Here is an 18,144-nt window from a genome sequence, read left to right as displayed (position 1 = left end):
GATTTTTCCCGCTAAATTTCATACGTTGAATTTGCCAAGTTAATCGAGATAACTAAAACTCTTTTTCCTCTAGATAAAATTGTAAGGAAAGCTGGCAATCTGGCAAATGCGTATGTTTACGAAGTGGGCCCTGGGCCAGGGGGAATCACAAGATCTATTCTCAATGCCGATGTCGCTGAACTTCTGGTGGTTGAAAAGGACACTCGATTTATTCCCGGATTACAGGTGAGAAACTCAAAGAGCCTTCTTTAGGAGGCAAAAGCTGAATTTAAATCTTTATGCCATGATGCTTAAACCCCAGGGTACACAAAGATTATGTATTTTTCCTCAACTATAGATCCCCAAGGCCCCATTCCAGAGATTTTGATTCCATAGTCTGGAGAAATCTGGAAGTCTCCATTTTTAACAAGGACTCCCAGATGGTCTGTTGACTACACCTTGAAAAAACCTGCTTTACGCATTTTTTGCTAAACAAACTAATTGTTTTGTGTGGTTTTTTTTTTAAGTCTACTAATAGCTGTGCATGTTGTGGCCCGTTCCTTCAAAAATAAATAATGGCCAGTAATGACTAATTGGTGTGACTTTTGAGAACTTCATTTAGGTTCAAAAAGCATTTCCTCAAACAAAAGATGAGTAAGACATATGCACGCTTTTCATCATGAGAGACTTAATTATGAAGCTTGAGGATTCTTTTATAAGATAAATTTTTTAAGTGAAGGAAGGAAGTTGTACTTTCATAGATTTAGGATGAGGTTTAAATGAAATGATATATGCATCTTTAAAATACAGGCACTGTTATTGTATGAGAAATAAGAGTTGAAGGAACTGGGCATGTTTCAGCTGGAGAAAAGAGGCCCTGGGTAGGAGCATACACAGCTGCACATCCAAGGTTGGTGGTAAATAGGATAAGCTTGTTTTGATCTTTTCTAAGAAAGAACTAAAACAAATAGATGGAAATTGAGGGAGACAGGATTGAGGATTTGAAATAAGGAGGAACTTACTTTTTTTAAAATGCTAGCAAACAGTGAAATAGATTGTATCAGGGATCTTGTAAAGGGATATCCTCATAAGGGAACACTTAATGACTTAAAGGCCTTTGTTTGATTCCTCCGTAATTTTAAAACTACAAAAGAGCCCTGAACCTTCGGCTCAGATGACAAGCAATTTATCATGTGACTTTAATAGAATAATATAGTTTTCTACGTTATTACTTCTATACAAAAGGATAAATTGATTTAAAATGAGTACATTCTAATACTAACTTGTGTATATATTAATGGAGAAATGTTAATTTCTGTCAGAACAGTTTGAGAAATTGTTTTTGAAAACCTAGAACTTTTTGTGCGTGTATCCGATTTTTTAAGAATTATATATCAGTTAGAGGTGGAAATGGGAATATTATTGTTTTTGGTAAGATCACGAGATTATGAAAAGAAACTGAATAATTGTATAAACCCCTTCGGGCTTATTCATATAGCCCTTTTTGGACATAGGAATACTCACGTGACTTTTTTGCTCTTAAAAAGACTTCTTGTCCCTCATATGTCACCATTTTTGGGTTTATTCTTTCTTATTAGGCCAGCGGGTGAACCAGATTTCCATTCATTCCCACATATTCTCCTCAGTGATATGAACAAAAGATCTTTAAAGGCAGACTGTTGAAAAGAGTGACTGCCACCCTTCTCTTCTCAGTTTCCCCAAACCCCTAAGGCACTGCGTTCCTATCTCCAGCCATGTTTTATCTCATTCGATGTATCATCATCTGACGTACTGTATATATGTTCTTCCCATTTGTTTGTTAACTGACTTACCTCTCTGGAATGTAAGTACCTGAGGGTAGAGATTTGTGTCTGTTTTGTTCCCTGTTGTACCTCTATCTCACATAACAGTACCTGGTACATAGAGGTGTTCAGTAAATGTCTCACATGAGAAACAAAAAGGTTGACCGACTATTTCTGTATCTGTGTATATATGTGTATATGTGTCTCTCATATTTGATAATTAAATGTATTATTAAATAATGAAAGTAAATATTTGTGTAGCATTGATAATGAAAAAGTTTTATGCTCTTTTTTTCTAAATTTGAAGGCTGATTTCAAGTTACATTACTCTACAGGAAATGTATATTTGACTTCTCATTTGTTTTCAGTAGAAACAAAATTAATTCTTAATATCTTATATGCAAGAAAGGAATTTGCCTTAAAAAGAAATGTTGGGTACTAAAATATCAAATGGGCCTTTTTTTCCCCCAGTAAGGAATGTTTCAATATGTAAAACTACTTTCTTTGAGAGGTACTAAATTAATCATAAAACTGAGTAAAAGCAGAAAGAAAGTGATCTATTTTAAGGATTCCATTTTAGTGATTTCTAAGCTAATATAATTACTTTTTAAATAAATTGTAATAATTTATAAAATATCTTCTAGCTGAAAGCCTGTCATTTCCTACAGTAATTCAATTCCTACAGTATTTTCATGAGGCAGTTTAGGGGAAAGAAAAACTGGTGCTCATACAGGATTCATGCTCAGCATGTTCTAAAGGTAAGAAAAACATGTCTAGTATGTTTAGTATAGTATAGTTTTGTGGTAAAGACACAGACTTCAGCATCAGCCTGCCTGGGTTTAACTTCAGATTCTACTACTAGTTGGGTGACTTTGGATAGGTAATTTTGTCCTCTGTGCCTCAGTTTGCTCGTAGGACTCGTATGAGGATTAAGTGTATGCCTGATACTTAGCACTCAATAATACCTTAGTTATAAGTAATCAGTTAAATTGTTATCCCTGTGCCTTGATTACCTCTGGTGATTAATGACTGATCAGGAGACCTCTGATCTGGAAAGAGGTATCAGAGGAAGTCATGTTATTCCATTGGAGCACTAGAAAATTCCCCAGTGCTATGGAAACATTGGGGCATTCTCCAACTCATCAAACTTGCATTGGACACCTAGGGTTTTCTTGATGTTGTCACATTCTGATTGTGCATTTCAAGGTTTTTAAGTTTTTCGTTGTTTCTTGTTATGTTTTCATGACTGACTGGATTCTCTGTGCTTGGAGAGGAGTGAGGAGATTTCCTGAATCTCAAGGAGCGTGAGGCCTTGATAAGTTTTTTCCCGTTTCTGAACTGGAAATAACTTAGATTTTCTCACATCTCAGGGAATTTGAAGCTTTGATAGGTTCTTCTGCATTTCTGAAGTGGAGATAAATTTTGTAAATCATTTGTACCCCTTCAGAGAAGTAGTCCAGATTCTCCCTCATTTTATTTTATTTTTTTCTGTTTATTTTAAAGCAAACCTGTCCAAGCTATGGCCCACAGACTGCCTGCGGCCCAACACAAATTCTTAAACTTTCTTAAAACATTATGAGATTTGTTTTGCATTTTTTTTTCAAGCTCATTGGCTATCGTTAGTGCATTTTATGTGTGGCCCAGGACAGTTCATCCAGTGTGACCGAGGGAAGCCAAAAGATTGCAGAGCACTGTTTTAAAGGCTTCATATATTAAAAATAGTAATACCTAATATTTATGGAGAGTTAATCACACTAAATACTTTGTGATGTGGTTTGGCTCTGTGTCCTCACCCAAATCTCCTCTTGTAGCTCCCATAATTCCCATGTGTTGCGGGAGGGACTCAGTGGGAGATGATTGAATCATGGGGGTAGGTCTTTCCTGTGCTGTTCTCGTGATAGTGGATGAGTCTCACAAGACCTGATGGTTTTAAAAATGGGAGTTTACCTGCACAAGCTCTCTCTTTGCCTGTTGCCATCCACGTAGGATGTGACTTGCTCCTCCTTGCCTTCCACCATGATTGTGAGGCCTCCCCAGCCATGTGGAACTGTGACTCCAGTTAAACCTCTTTTGTAAATTGCCAGTCTCAGGAATGTCTTTATGAGCAGCATGAAAATGAACTAATACACTTTGTTTTACAGCTTTGTTGAGATACAACTGATGCTCAGTAAACTACACATATTTAAAGTATACAAATTACTGAGGATTTGTGTGTGTGTGTGTTTTTGAGACAGGGTCTCACTCTTTCACCCAGGCTGGAGTGCAGTGACACAAGCACAACTCACTGCAACCTTGACGTCCTGGGCTCAAGCAATCCTCCCACCTCAGCCTCTTGAGTAGGTGGAACTACAGGTGCACACCTCTATGCCTGGCTGATTTTTGTATTTTTTTGTAGAAATGGGATTTCACCATTTCTACATGGTGGTCTCAAACTCCCAGGCTCAAGCATTCTGCCCACCTCAGTCTCCCAAGATGCTGGGATTACAGGCAAGAGCCACCGCGCCCAGTTAACTGAGTTTTGACATACGTGTAATTGCGTGAAACCATCATCACAATCAAGAAAATAAACACTTATCATCATCAGGATTCCTCATGTTTCTTTGTACTCTATCCCTTCCTTCCCCCTTTACCTATCCCAGACAACCACTAATCTGCTGTCTCTATAGATCATTTTTTATGTTTCAGAATTTTATATAAATGGAATCATACAATATGTACTTTCATTTTGGTCTGATGTCTTTTACTTAGCATAATTATTTTGCAATTCATCCATGTTGAGGTGTTCATCAGCTCCTTTTTATTGCTGAACAGTATTCCATTTTATGAATATACCATATTTGTGAATCTATGCACCTGTTGAGAGACTTTGGGTTTTTCTATTTTTTGGCTCTTATACTGTAATAAAGGTTTTATGAACATTCATATGCAAGTGTTTGTGTGGATACACACTTCTGTTTCTCTTGAATAAAAACCTAGGAGTAGAATATCTGGGTCCTGTGTAGAATATCCAGGTCCTGTGGTAGACGTATATTATACTTTTTACAGAACTACCAAATTGTTTTATAAGATGACTGTGCCATGTTCCATTCCCACCAGTTGTACTTCAGAGTTCCCATTGCTCCACATGCTTGCTGAGACTTGGCATGGTCAGTCTTTTTAATTTTAGCCATCCTAGTGAATATGTAACGGTATCCTCTTGTGGTTTTTATTTGCGTTTCCTTAATAGATAATGATACTGGACATATGATGTGCTTATTTGCCATCTTTGTATCTTCTTTGGGGAGTTATTTGTTCAAATATTTTTAGTACTTTTACTTTTTTTGTCTTATTATTGAATTTTAAGAGATATTTATATAGTTCAGATCTGAGGCTTTGTCAGGTACAGATTTTGCAGATGTTTTCTCAGCTGTGGCTTACCTTTTTATTTTCATAACTGTCTTTTGAAGAGCAGAAATGTCATGTTTATGAAGTGCAATTTATCAGTTTTTTCTTCTAGATTTTATGCTTTGTATGTCTTATTTTTAAAATATTTGCCAAACCAAGATCACTAAAAATTTCTCCTATGTTTTCTTTGAGGTATTTTATAATTTTAGTTTTTACATTTAGGTCTTTGATACATTTTGAGCTAATTCTTGCATATTGTGTGAGGTAAGGTTTAGGTTCTTTTTTAATACCATTTGTTGAAAATACTATCTTTTCCTCATTGAATTGTCTTGGTATTATTGTCAAAAATCAGCTGATTTTATGTGTCAGTTTATTTCTGAACTTCCAATTCTGTTCTATTTATCTATAGATCTGTTGTTTCACCAACAACCACCTGTATTTATTACTATAGACTGAAGACAGAAAAAGCCTTCATTTTGCCTTCATTTTTGGAAAATATTTTGGCAGCTTTTTTGTTTTGTTACTCTAAAGAAGTTGCTCCGCCATTTTCTCACTTGCATTGTTGCTGGCAAATCTTTTATCATCCTTATCTTTGTTCTTTTTTCTCTGGCTGCTTTTGATATTTTCTACTGTTTTTGAGCAGTTTCATCATGATGTGCTTACTGTAATTTTCTTCATGTTTCTTGTGTGTAGAATTCATTGAGCTTCTTGGATCTGTAGGTTTTCCTGTGCTTTTTGCTGTCTAATGTCTGAAAATTGTTGTGTCTTCTATTTTCTCCATTTTTTAAATTGGTTTAAGGCAGGAGAATGTGCCTGGTCCCTTAGACTCCATCTTTGTCAGAGTAGGAAGTTTCAGGATTCTTCTTAACCATTAAATGATGGGTTTGTTTTGAAGAATTTTTGGAGACAGAAAGTAAGTCATTGTATTGTTAGTATTGCCTTTGGTTGGTTGGTTGGTTAGTTTGCTTGTTTGTTTTGTGAGGCAGATTTTTGCTCCTGTTGCCCAGGCTGGAGTGCAGTGGCACGATCTCGGCTCACTGCAAGCTCCACCTCCCAGGCTCAAGCGATTCCCCTACCTCAGCCTCCTGATTAGCTGGAGTTACAGGCGCCCACCACCACGCCCATCTAATTTTTTGTATTTTTAATAGAGACTGGATTTCGCCATGTTGGCCAGGCTGGTCTCAAACTCCTGAACTCAGGTGATTCACCTGCCTCGGACTCCTAACCTTTGGGGTTTTTTAATAGGTAAACACTGATTATTTCCACTTCATTGGCATAGTGGAAAGTTCATGGGTTTGAGCACCAAATAGTCTAGTGACCAAATCTCAGATATGCCACCTACTAGCTTCGTGACCTTAAGCTTGCTATTAAACGTTTTTTAGCTTCAACTTTCTCATCTGCAGCGTGGGAATAATAGTTCTCTTCTGTGGATACCGCAAGGATGAGTAGAAATGGATGTAAAGAGCCTGGCATAATCCCAGTAGCCAGTAATAGTTGCTATTTTAATTATTCCCCTTCCAGCCATCTTATAAAGAGACATATGAGGTAATTTCAGCATCCAGGCAGAAAGAGCTATTTTTAATTAGAGATAATGAAGTTTTGAAATTCTTTAATTTCTAACAAATTTTTTAAGAAGGAAGATTGCCTACCTTGCTGTTGTGACATAACTACTTACTTTACACATGTAACTTACTTGATGTTACTATAGTTAATCATAACATAGACAAAACTCAACAAATAAGCAAAAAGTGGCTTACAGCCAAAGTGACTTTTTAGTCCATACAAAGTAGAAGTACAGAGATCAGTGGTAGAAGCAGGTCCACTGACAACTGTAATTGGGCCGGGCGCGGTGGCTCAAGCCTGTAATCCCAGCACTTTGGGAGGCTGAGACGGGTGGATCACGAGGTCAGGAGATCGAGACCATCCTGGTCTACACGGTGAAACCCCGTCTCTACTAAAAATACAAAAAAAAACTAGCCGGGCGATATGGCGGGCGCCTGTAGTCCCAGCTACTCGGGAGGCTGAGGCAGGAGAATGGCGTAAACACGGGAGGCGGAGCTTGTAGTGAGCCGAGATCGCGCCACTGCACTCCAGCCTGGGCGACAGAGCGAGACTCCGTCTCAAAAAAAAAAAAAAAGAAGAAGTAACGGTTGTTACAGTGACAGAAAGCTATAAAGGACAAATATAAAGACAGAAGAAGCAATAATAACAATAGGGTAGCAAAAATACCTTCGTAACTGTTGAGGCCATTATTCTAAAGACAGCAATAACCCTAGGTCATCAAGAAAAGAGTGAAGTTTGGTTCAGTGTTCTTGGCCTAAGGAAGAGGATTCTGCAATATAGTTTAGAAAGATTTTCTTCTATATGTTTCTTGTTTAAAACTGTTAACACTTAAAGGAATAAACATTTATTGAATAGAAAATTTACTAAATCAAACATCTAATTCCTTGATGAGGCTAAGTAAATGAGTCTATACTATACCTAGGTGTTCAGATCCTGCTTAAAAAGCAAGCAAGGGAGGTGGGGATAGAGAGGTTGGTCAACAGGTACAAAGTTATCGTTAGATGGGAGGAATAAGTTCTGCTGTGCAATACCATTCCATTGCACAGTAGGGTGACTAAGTTAATGACAATATACTGTGTATTTCAAAATAGCTAGAAGAGAGAATTTTAAATGTTCTCACCACAATGAAATGATAAAAGTTTGAAGTGGATATGCTAATTATCCTAGTTTTATCATATTGTACACATGTGTAGAAGCATATCATAATTAGCATCTGTCATTATTCTAATGGCAACAGTGACCCCAGGTCATCAAGAAAAGGGTGAAATTTGGTTCAGTGTTCTTGGCCTAAGAAAGAGGATTGTGCAGTGTAGCATCCCTATACATTGGCCTAAGGAAGAAGGTTATGTAGTTAGCATACCTGTACATTGTGTACAATGTATAATGATAAAATTAGGATAATTAGCATATCCACCTCAAACATCATTTCTTTGTGGTGAGAACATACAATTATTGTGTGTCAATTAAAAATAAAACAGGCAAATAGAATAAAATCCAATATGGCTTGGCTGTGTCCCTTCTCAAATCTCATCTTGAACTGTAATTCCCATAATCCCCATGTGTTGTGGTAGGGACCCAGCGGGAGGTAATTGAATCATGGGGGCAGTTACTCCAATGCTGCTGTTTTTGTGATAGTGAGTGGGTTCTCATGAGATCTCATGGTTTTATAAGGGGTGTTTCTCCCTTTTGCTCGGCTCTTCTCCTTGCTCCCACCATGTGAAGAAGGACATGTTTACTTCCCCTTCCACCATGAGTGTAAGTTTCCTGAGGCCTCCTCAGCCATGCTGAACTGCAAGTCAGTTAAACTTCTCTCCTTTGTAAATTACCCAGTCTCGGGTATGTCTTTATTCGCAGCATGAGAATGGACTAATACAAATCTAATGTCAGATTTAAAAAAGAGAGTGAAAGATTTGATAATGACATTGAAATGTCCAACAAACTTAAAATTCCTATAAAAATATTTTTAGATATCTGTAGTATCATTTAAGATATGAGTGGTTATGTGATTTCTGTTTGTTTTTGCTCTGTTCATAAATTTAAAATACTGAGAAAATCTGAAAATGTGCATTTTTAATATAATTCAAGTTATTTTCCATACTAAAATAAAGCAAGCTAATTGACATTTTGACATCATGCTGTAACTTTCTCTCTAAAAGTCTGAAAAGTCTATTGTAACATCTTTATTTTTTTATGAATAAATAGCAGTAGTCTTTTATATGTGTTATATATAAGAATACAACTTTTGTCTTTCACCTACTATATTTTATACTATAGATTTTTACCTTCTCATACAGTTTGCTTAACAAGTTTTGCCCAGCCCTGTTTCCAATTTGGGCGCTACTATGTGGCAAATCAGGAAGAAGATAATTAACGTAACTACAGTGTTGGCTGCCATGAACCCCTTACATGAGAAGGTGACAAAATGTACAAAATAGCTATTCGGTATAGTATTTCTTCTTTCTTAAGGAATTGATAATTTTGTGTAAGTTCTAAGAATTACATAACTTGTTTCCTTATCCAGTAAAATCAACAAAAAACTGCCTAGCCAAACCACAGTTACTTGCCCCCTGCAGAGGAGCTTTCACTAAGACTTTGGTTAGAGGAGAGGTTTTTTAAATGGCCACAGAACGATGCTTCTACATTTGTGTTTTAACTTTTATTAAAGGCATTGTTTATGACATTGTTTCATGTACCCTTTACAAAGCATAATACCAGGAAAAAAACTATCTCTTGGAGTCTTGGTACAACTACTATTGAAAAGCAAAAATTGTATATTTCATTATGTAAATCAGCTCTCATGATTGTCAGGATTGTTAGCTCTTGTGTTTTACGTGTATGCTTCCCTTCTTCCCTTCTTCATCAGTTTCTTCTTTTATAGCCTTATGTAATGATGCCTTTTACTCTAAACTGGCATACATCTCATTTTGGAAGAATATAGAATTGAACACTAAAATGAAAGTGAAAAGAACCATTTGAGAGTGTCTGTAAAAGTACTTATTTGGCTGTAATCTGGTGCCTGCATTTGTGATTGGCTGTGCCTTTAAGCACATTCTGTGATAACACCTCCAGGGTTTTGAAGTGTAATGCTCCATTGTTATTCTTGAATGCATATAATAGTGATTTTTCCCACTCCTCCACCATACCTCATGTATCATTATGGTGGTGAAAACATTTCTGTTACTGGTTGGCTAGAAAGTCTTTGTGTGTCATTGCTTAATATCATTTGAAGTGTTTAAAAGGGTAGTGTCTATAATCATAATATCAATTTAGTCTGTCTAGCACTTTTTACCCATACTTGCTTTAAGGGCGTCACATAAATCTGTTAACACCAGCATTCATTCCTTCTGCAGTGGGGAGTTGCAAAGTAGATCAAGCTACAAATTGTCAAGAAGGAGGTGCACCTTTTAAAGTGTGGGGAGAATTTGGTTTGTCATTGACTGAGATTGAAAAGTGAACGGGAATCCAAAAGAAATGTAGTTTTAAACCTAGGAAAGGGGCTGGGTATGGTGGCTCACACCTGTAATCCCAGCACTTTGGGAGGCCAAAGCAAGGCAGATCACTTGAAGTCAGGAGTTAGAGACCAGCCTGGCCAACACCGTGAAACCTCATCTCTACTAAAAATATAAAAATTAGCCAGGTGTGGTAACGCACATCTGTAATCCCATCTCCTAGGGAGGCTAAGGCAAGAGAATTGCCTGAATCCCAGGAGCGGAGGTTGCAGTGAGCCAAGATTGCGCCACTGCACTCCAGCTGCAGCAGAGCAAGATTCCATCTCAAAAACCAGACAAAAAACAAAAACAAAACCTAGGAAAGGAAGGTAAATTTATTTATGTTATATTAGCTTTTTGATATGCAGTTGTACCTGTCAGTGTGGGAAAAGTTAACGATTCAAATGTGATTATCAGAGCATATAAGTTAATGGCAAAGAGCCAATTTTACATTGTTTTGTTGTGTTTTAGTCCTAACTACAAATTATTAAGTACTTTCTATATATTGACATCATGAGACATAAGCTTTTAGTTTTGCCTCTTTGTTTTTGGCACGCTGATTTGTTTTGTTTTAACTTTGTGAAACATAATTATAGAAAAAATTTTAGCATTTTCCGTTGATGGTAAGTGCTATGATTAAATATGTGGTTTTATACATTAAGAGCATGCCACATAGAGAGCGGTCTCTTTTTAAATTTTTAGTATATTGAAATTGTTATATTTTCCAAGATGTATTGCCTGGAAATCAGCAGATCAAGTTTTAGTAACTAGTGGTAATTTAAAATAATCCATAAGTATATTAATATCAGAGGCATGCAATTATTTTTGCTAAGCTACCATGGCTAAACATATCAAACTAGATGATTTCCAGGCTTAAAATATGTTTAGCCTCTTACCAGTAGAGGCACTTCAACTATTTATTTCTGAAAGATTATTTGTATAAATCTGCCTGATTGACTTGTGAAGTAAATCTTTGCAATTTTCTAGACCCTACAAAGTTGGATCTCCCAGGCTAAAAGAGAAAGTTTCCAGCTTTACAAAGACCTGAATGCCATTTGGTCATTCACTTATTCATGCACTTCTTAAATATGTATTGAACACTCACCATGCATTGCTGTAGCTACAGGGGCTATAAAGGTAGCTAGGAAGTGGGTCCTGACCTTAAGGAGCATATGTCGTTGCAGGGGAAATTGTAAGTTGTAAGTGCTGTAAAGAGGCAGGTGCACGGCACAGTGTTGACCCCAAAGGTGGACTAATCCATAAGCCATGTTTCTTGGTCCAGTGTCTCCTCTCTGGCTTCTGTGATCATCTTGTTTATCCTCCCTCTTGGTTGTATGAATTGGGCAAGGAGAAGTGTTAGGAGAAAAAAAATCAGCTTTAATGGACCCAGATAATTAGGACCAAGGTAAGCTCAGGGCAAATGTTCCCTTTGAGCCTGTTCACCATCCCTATCCAGTGCTAGGCACATTCTAGAATCTTGGCAACTGAGTTGAAGCCAAGGTTCTCTGAGCTCTGACTTAATGTGGGAAGAAAGTCACTTCTTCCCTTGAAATCTACCTTACAGTGATGTTTCTTCTCATTGATATATTCACTCCTGCCTTTTAAAATTTATAAGCTCAGAGACTTTAATATGTAACCAAGGTCTTCAAGAATCAAGTTTTGTGTTGGGTAAACAATATGAATTTATAGATGACTTAGCTATAAAGTTTTTTGAATTAAGTGCCAACTCTTCAGTACTGTGAGAGTGTGATGGTAGGGTAGGTGGAATGAAGAAGAAAAAGATTACAAAGGAAAAAGTGCTTTTTTCCCCCCTTTTTGCTCACAAAGACAGAAGGAAAAGGAAAGAAAGCAAACGGTTAGTAGGTGGAAATAGGTTGGGAAGTAGCTATTGTTAAAACATCCAGGGTAATTCATCAGGTCGATAAGGGCTGTGGATCAACAAATATTAAGATTAGGGATGCTCTGCTCAGAGGAGTATCTCGGAGTGCAAAGTGGAGACTGGCATCGACAGGTGACTTTCTACTTGGCTAAATCTACCCATCTATTAAGTTACAGATCTTGATGATATGTAGAATCCTTTGTATATATTTAGGCTATAAAGATTTAGTTGAATTAAGCTTATCATTCATATGGTTGACTCCTGATTAATTCTCCGTATTTCATGATAATGTCCTTAGTCTCTAATTTAAAAACTTATTGTTAGGAGTGAGTTTATGCTAAATCTATGCAGAAATAATGTCATCCTGAGGGTCAAAATTACACTAATATATTTGTAAAACTGTAAGCTAGTGTTGTACTGTCTGTTACTATCCCTAATCATTCATATGTGTTAAAATGAAACACCACCATTGTCTTTTGCAATAGACATGATGTAGTATTTGTTCGTTAATGATCACCCCTGGTCTCTGACTTTTTTAACTGATTTTTTAAATGCACAGGTTTAAAAAGTTTAGTTTTGTTACTTTCATAAGTATATGAGCTCATTTTACTGATCTTTTTATAAACTAGATGCTTTCTGAGGCAGCACCTGGGAAACTGAGAATTGTTCATGGAGATGTCTTGACATTTAAGGTAGAAAAGGCTTTTTCAGAAAGTCTTCAAAGACCCTGGGAAGATGGTAAGTGCTTTTGGGTAGTTATAAACATCTCTTTTATGGTTATTTGTATCACAAATGTTCATTTTATGATACATTTATTACAGATGTCTTATGTTTATATTTAAAATTATCTGAACAGAATTAAATAATGTGTATTATAATTTTCTCTTGCTTCCTGCTTCCAAATTATAAAATCTAGTTACTTTTTCTTAATTCTAATGCATTTGTCTCAAATTTCTAAATGTTTTGGATTCTGTGCAAATAAACTTACCGTTTTTTGTGATACCATATAAGGATAGGGTAAACTATGAATTGTTATTTGTTCCAAATAGTGGAAAAAAAGAAGTGCTTTAGTAAACTGAGCCATGCCCAAGCCTTTGTTTTAACTTTTTCTGTTGTTTTTCACATTCAGTGAACAACCAAGGCAGTCTTCATTCACAGGCAGTGTTTATTGGGTACCTGCTGTGTGCAGCCTTTCAGAATGCATAGATAAATAGGGTATGTTTCTTCCTATAACAGACTCTCAGAACAAACGGAGGAGGGCTTCGGGTGCCTTCACATCTGGCTGCCCCCATGTCTCTGGCCTCCCCCATGACCAGACTCCTTCAGATGGGCTGCACTCGCAGTCTCCGCCAGCTAACAGGCCCTCCTATTCTTAGCATGCAGCCTTCAGGTTTCTGCCCCAGCCCAGCCACACTGGAACCACAGTGCCTTCCTCATTTCCGGTTTCAAACCTTATCTGACTGAGTTCTTCCACATTCATTTGACTGTAATCCATAGTCTTCTGGAGGATTTCTCTGCTGTTTTTCTCCCCGATACCAGCCCCTCCTGTTTTTCCTTTTACATTCGTGAACTTTTTCTAACTATTCTTAGCTGGTGGTTATTTTTCTACCCACTTTGTACATATTGTTGTTTCTGGGGTTTTTCTTTTTGGGCAAATTTGCCAGATTACTTCATTCCTATGGTTTCACTTACCACCTATGTATGGCAGACATTCACATCTTTATATGCTGCCTGTACCCCCTTCCTGGGCATCTGACCTGTGGCAGCTTCTTCTAGGTGTTCCATAGGCACTTTAATCTCATCATGTCCAAAATAAATTCTCTTTTTTCTCAAGCCAACTCTTTTTCATATATTTCCTAGGCCAGAAATTCAAGGACTTTTTCTGAGTAACTGAGCAGTAATTAAGTATAATTTTTTCCTCAATAATGCAAAGCCGATTGTGAGAAAACATTGCTTTTGAATAATAAGTGAAATGAAAAATATTTAGCCAGGTCTATTTATATATTTTTGTTTGATGCTATCAATATCCAGTCTGATTTTACTTGTCACTGAAATTGTATTCAGAATATATTGATGGAATCATTTCAGGTTGTTTTTTCCTCTGCCACCAGATCCTCCAAATGTACATATTATTGGAAATCTGCCTTTTAGTGTTTCAACTCCACTGATTATCAAGTGGCTTGAAAATCTTTCCTGTAGAGATGGACCTTTTGTTTATGGCAGAACTCAGATGACTTTGACTTTTCAAAAGGAAGTGGCAGAGGTAAGTTTTAACTTTTTGTGACTATTTTATCACATGTTCAGATTTCAAAGCAAAATAATAATAGTGCATTTTTACCAGAGTCTGTGTTTTCTAAGTTAATATCTGATTACACACACAAAAACCCAGCAGCAGCTCAGCCAAAAGTTAAGACTGTGATGATGATGACAGATGTAACTGCTGTGAGCTTCTGGGAAAACACGAATGATGTGTGATAGCCAAGGAAGTAGTGTGGTAAACACAGGGATGCAATAGCCATCAGTGCCATTGGAGAAAGACAAAAGCAATGCCCTGTTGACCATACCCAGGATTGGCACGTCTTACCTTGAAATTGATCCTTTAGGCTTAATAGCATGGCAGTTAAAGAATATGATAATTGGCCGGGCATGCTGACTTATGCCTGAAATTCCAGCACTTTGGGAGGCTGAGGCGGGTGGATCGCGAGGTCTGGAGTTTGAGACCAGCCTGGCCAACATGGTGAAACCCCGTCTCTACTAAAAATACAAAAAAAAAAAACAAAAAACCAGGTGTGGTGGTGGGCGCCTGTAATCCTAGCTACTCAGGAGGCTGAGCCAGGAGAATTGCTTGACCTGGGTGGCAGAGGTTGCAGTGAGCCAGAATTGCGCCACTGCACTCCAGCTTGGGTGACAGAGCAAGACTGTCTCGAGGGGGGAAAAAAAAGAATGTGATAATCACTTTGGAGCTGAGAAAAAGAAGGGGATTGAGGGTCTCATTATTCAGTATATAAATTGCACTTCATCCCTTACCTCAGCCAAGCCTGCTATGCCTGCATTCCCATGGCAGAAGTGTTCTGGGTTCACTCTAGAAAGTAAACCCTCCAGGGCAGTCAAGGGTGGTTTTTGAGCTGCAGAGGTATAAGGAGGGATGTGTAAACTCTTAAGTGGTTTTTATAAAAAATGTTATTATGACATACAAGTACAAGAGTATACAGCCATCCATTGGTATCCATAGGGAATTGATTCCAGAACCCCCGCAAATACCAAAATCTACAGGTGCACAAGTCCCTGATGTCAAACAGTGTAGTATTTGCATATAACCTATGCATATCATCCCATTTACTTTAAATCATCTCTAGATTATTTGTAATACCTAAGACAGTATGAATGTTTTATACATAGTTGTTACACTGTATTATTTGGGGAATAATGATAAAGGAAAAATCTATACCTGTTCAGTACAGATGCAATCATCCTTTTTTTATTCCCTGAATATTTTTGATCTGGGGTTGGTTGGATCCATGGATACGGAACCCACAGATACCGAGGGATGACTGTATAATGTACAGAGATGGCTTAATAAAGGGAACTCCTAAATCCCCACCCCCCACATGGGTAATTGAATCACCGGTACCTTTGATACCCCATTGTATCCCTCACTCTGATTGCATCTCCTTTCCATCCCATGCTACTAAGGTGATCACTACTGTGAATTTTGGATTAATTCCCTTGCATAGTCTTATCACATAGATTTATATTCCTATGATGAATACACTTTAGTTTTGTCCACTTTTGACAACTGGGTTCATATAATATGTATTCTATATGTATTCATATAGTATGTGTTCTTTTTATCCTGAACATTATTTGTCGGATTCACTGGCATTGCTCATGACTATAGTTTATTTAGGTAGCTATATATACTACCCACTCTTTGACTGTGTAAGATCTCTTATCTATTCATTCTCATGTTCCCGTACCTTGAATTAGTTTCAGTGTTCTGTTTTTACAAACAAAACTGTCATAAACATTCCATACTATGTCAGGTGGGACACATGGGCAACATTTCTCTAGAGTATTTACCTGGGAGTGGAACTGCAAATCTTCACCGCTGCGTAGATAATGCTAAATTGAGCTCTGAAATCATCATGCCTGTTTATATTCCCACCAGCAGTGTGTATGAGTTCATTTTGTTCCATATTCTTGCCAGTACTCAATATTGCCAGACTTGTACATTTTTATTAATCTGAGGGTAATGGAATGTCATTGTGTTTTATTTTGTCCTTGCTGATTTGTAGCAAAATTGGGCACTATTGTATGTTTACTGGCCTTTTGGGTTACGTGTTTTTAGTGCTTGCTTTTTGCTCACCTTTCTTTTGGGTTGCTTATCTTTTTCTTATTGATTTGGAGGAGTTCTCACATACTCTTTAATACTCTTCATACTAGTCCTTAGTTAAATGTGTTGAGCATTTCTTCTACTCTAAGGCATGTTGTTATTTTCTTTTTATGGTGTCTTTTGAAGAGCAAACATTCTTAATTTTAAATTTATGTCTAGTGCTTTTTGTGTTTTATTGAGGAAACCCTTTTATATCTTGAGTTCATGAAGATGTTCTTCTGTTATCTTCTAGAAGCTTTATGTTCACCTTTCACATTTATATCTATAGTCCCCTTGGGGTTGATCTCTCTGTATAGTGAAGTAGAAGCCATTTTTACTATTTTTAACATGTGGGTCCCAATTAACTCCATTTACTCACAATAGTCAGCCCTCATTGATCCCTGTCAGCACCTCTGTCAGCATTGGTCTGGTTAGAGACATAGAAGCATTGGTCTGATTAGAGACATCAAGAAAAAAATGACATGAAATCCAGGAAGGAGAGGGCCTCCCCTACAGGACAGAGAGAAAGGAGTCCTCAGGCAGAACAGCCAGTCCAGATTGGAGCCAATTAAAAGGTGAATTTGATAAAACTACTGTCAAGTTTGCATATAGTCAAAAAAAAGTTACAAAAACTCAGGAAAGTTTAAGATTGAATTAATGATAAAAAAAATAGAAAACTAAATATAACAGGGAGTGAATCAAGGGAATTATACCATTATTGGAATGAGAAGTACAAAAATATTATTTGGAGATAAATAATTATTTTGAAAACCTAAGAAAAAATGAGAGACATATAAAAATAACTATAAAACCTAACCGAGAATCTCAAGGTCACTGAGATAAATCAGGAGAAATATCATAGCCCCAGAAGGAAAAATGATTATTGTAAAGATGGTAATTTTTTCCAAGATTTCTGTATATCTAATTATAATCCTCAAAGAATTTATCTTGAAATATGCAGTTCTAAGGATCATCTGGAGTAATAGACCTGCAAGAACACATAAGAAGTGTTGAAAAAGGAGAGTGCTGAGAGAAGACTTCCTTGTCATATGCTAAAATGTATGATGAAGCTTTAATAATTAAAGCATCATGAGAAGCAGCACATGACAGAGCAATTATTAGACTAGAAAGCCTGATGCAGACACCTTAGCAGTATCTGATAATGGTCAGATCAAAAATCAGCAGTGAAGGAAAGAATTAAGTAAACGCATGGATATTTGGTTAACTATTATGAAAAAAAATTATCTCTATAAATTCTATTTGGGTCTTTGGATCTTCTCTTTCTGTCCTCATTATGTTCATGCCTTCCTTGGCATTTTTGTATGTAGGTATGATATTTAAAGTAGATGTTTTGGCCAGGCGTGCTGACTTATACCTGTAATCTCAACACTTTGGGAGGCTAAGGAGGGAGGATTGCTTGAACCCAGAGTTCGAGACCAGCCTGGGTAACATAGGGAGACCTTGTCTCTACAAAAGATACATAAAAAATTAGCCAGGTCCAGTGCTGCATGCCTGTGGTCTCAGCTACTCAGGAGGCTGAGGCGGGAGGATCACCTGAGCCCAGAAGATCAAATTGCAGTGAGCCTTGATCGCATCACTGGACTCCAGCCTGGGCAACAGAGCAAGACCCTGTCTCAAAAAAATGAACAAATAAATAAAGTAGCTGTTTTAAGATCC

General features: G+C 37.2%; 1 protein-coding gene across 2 annotated transcripts in view; it reads left to right on the top strand.

Moving 5' to 3' along the window:
- TFB1M (transcription factor B1, mitochondrial) overlaps window positions 1-18,144 on the top strand; it is a 61,149-nt gene that overhangs the window by 8,768 nt on the left and 34,237 nt on the right. For both annotated transcript variants that reach the window (XM_011952750.1, XM_011952749.1), the window contains 3 exons: window positions 74-225; window positions 12,725-12,833; window positions 14,207-14,358. In XM_011952750.1, coding sequence (XP_011808140.1) covers window positions 74-225; window positions 12,725-12,833; window positions 14,207-14,358 — 413 coding nt within the window. The remainder of the gene's footprint in view (window positions 1-73; window positions 226-12,724; window positions 12,834-14,206; window positions 14,359-18,144) is intronic.

This window comes from Colobus angolensis, unplaced genomic scaffold (assembly GCF_000951035.1).
Source record: "Colobus angolensis palliatus isolate OR3802 unplaced genomic scaffold, Cang.pa_1.0 Scaffold35, whole genome shotgun sequence".
In the NCBI taxonomy this organism is placed as follows: domain Eukaryota; kingdom Metazoa; phylum Chordata; class Mammalia; order Primates; family Cercopithecidae; genus Colobus; species Colobus angolensis.
This window is presented reverse-complemented; position numbering and strand designations above follow the sequence as displayed.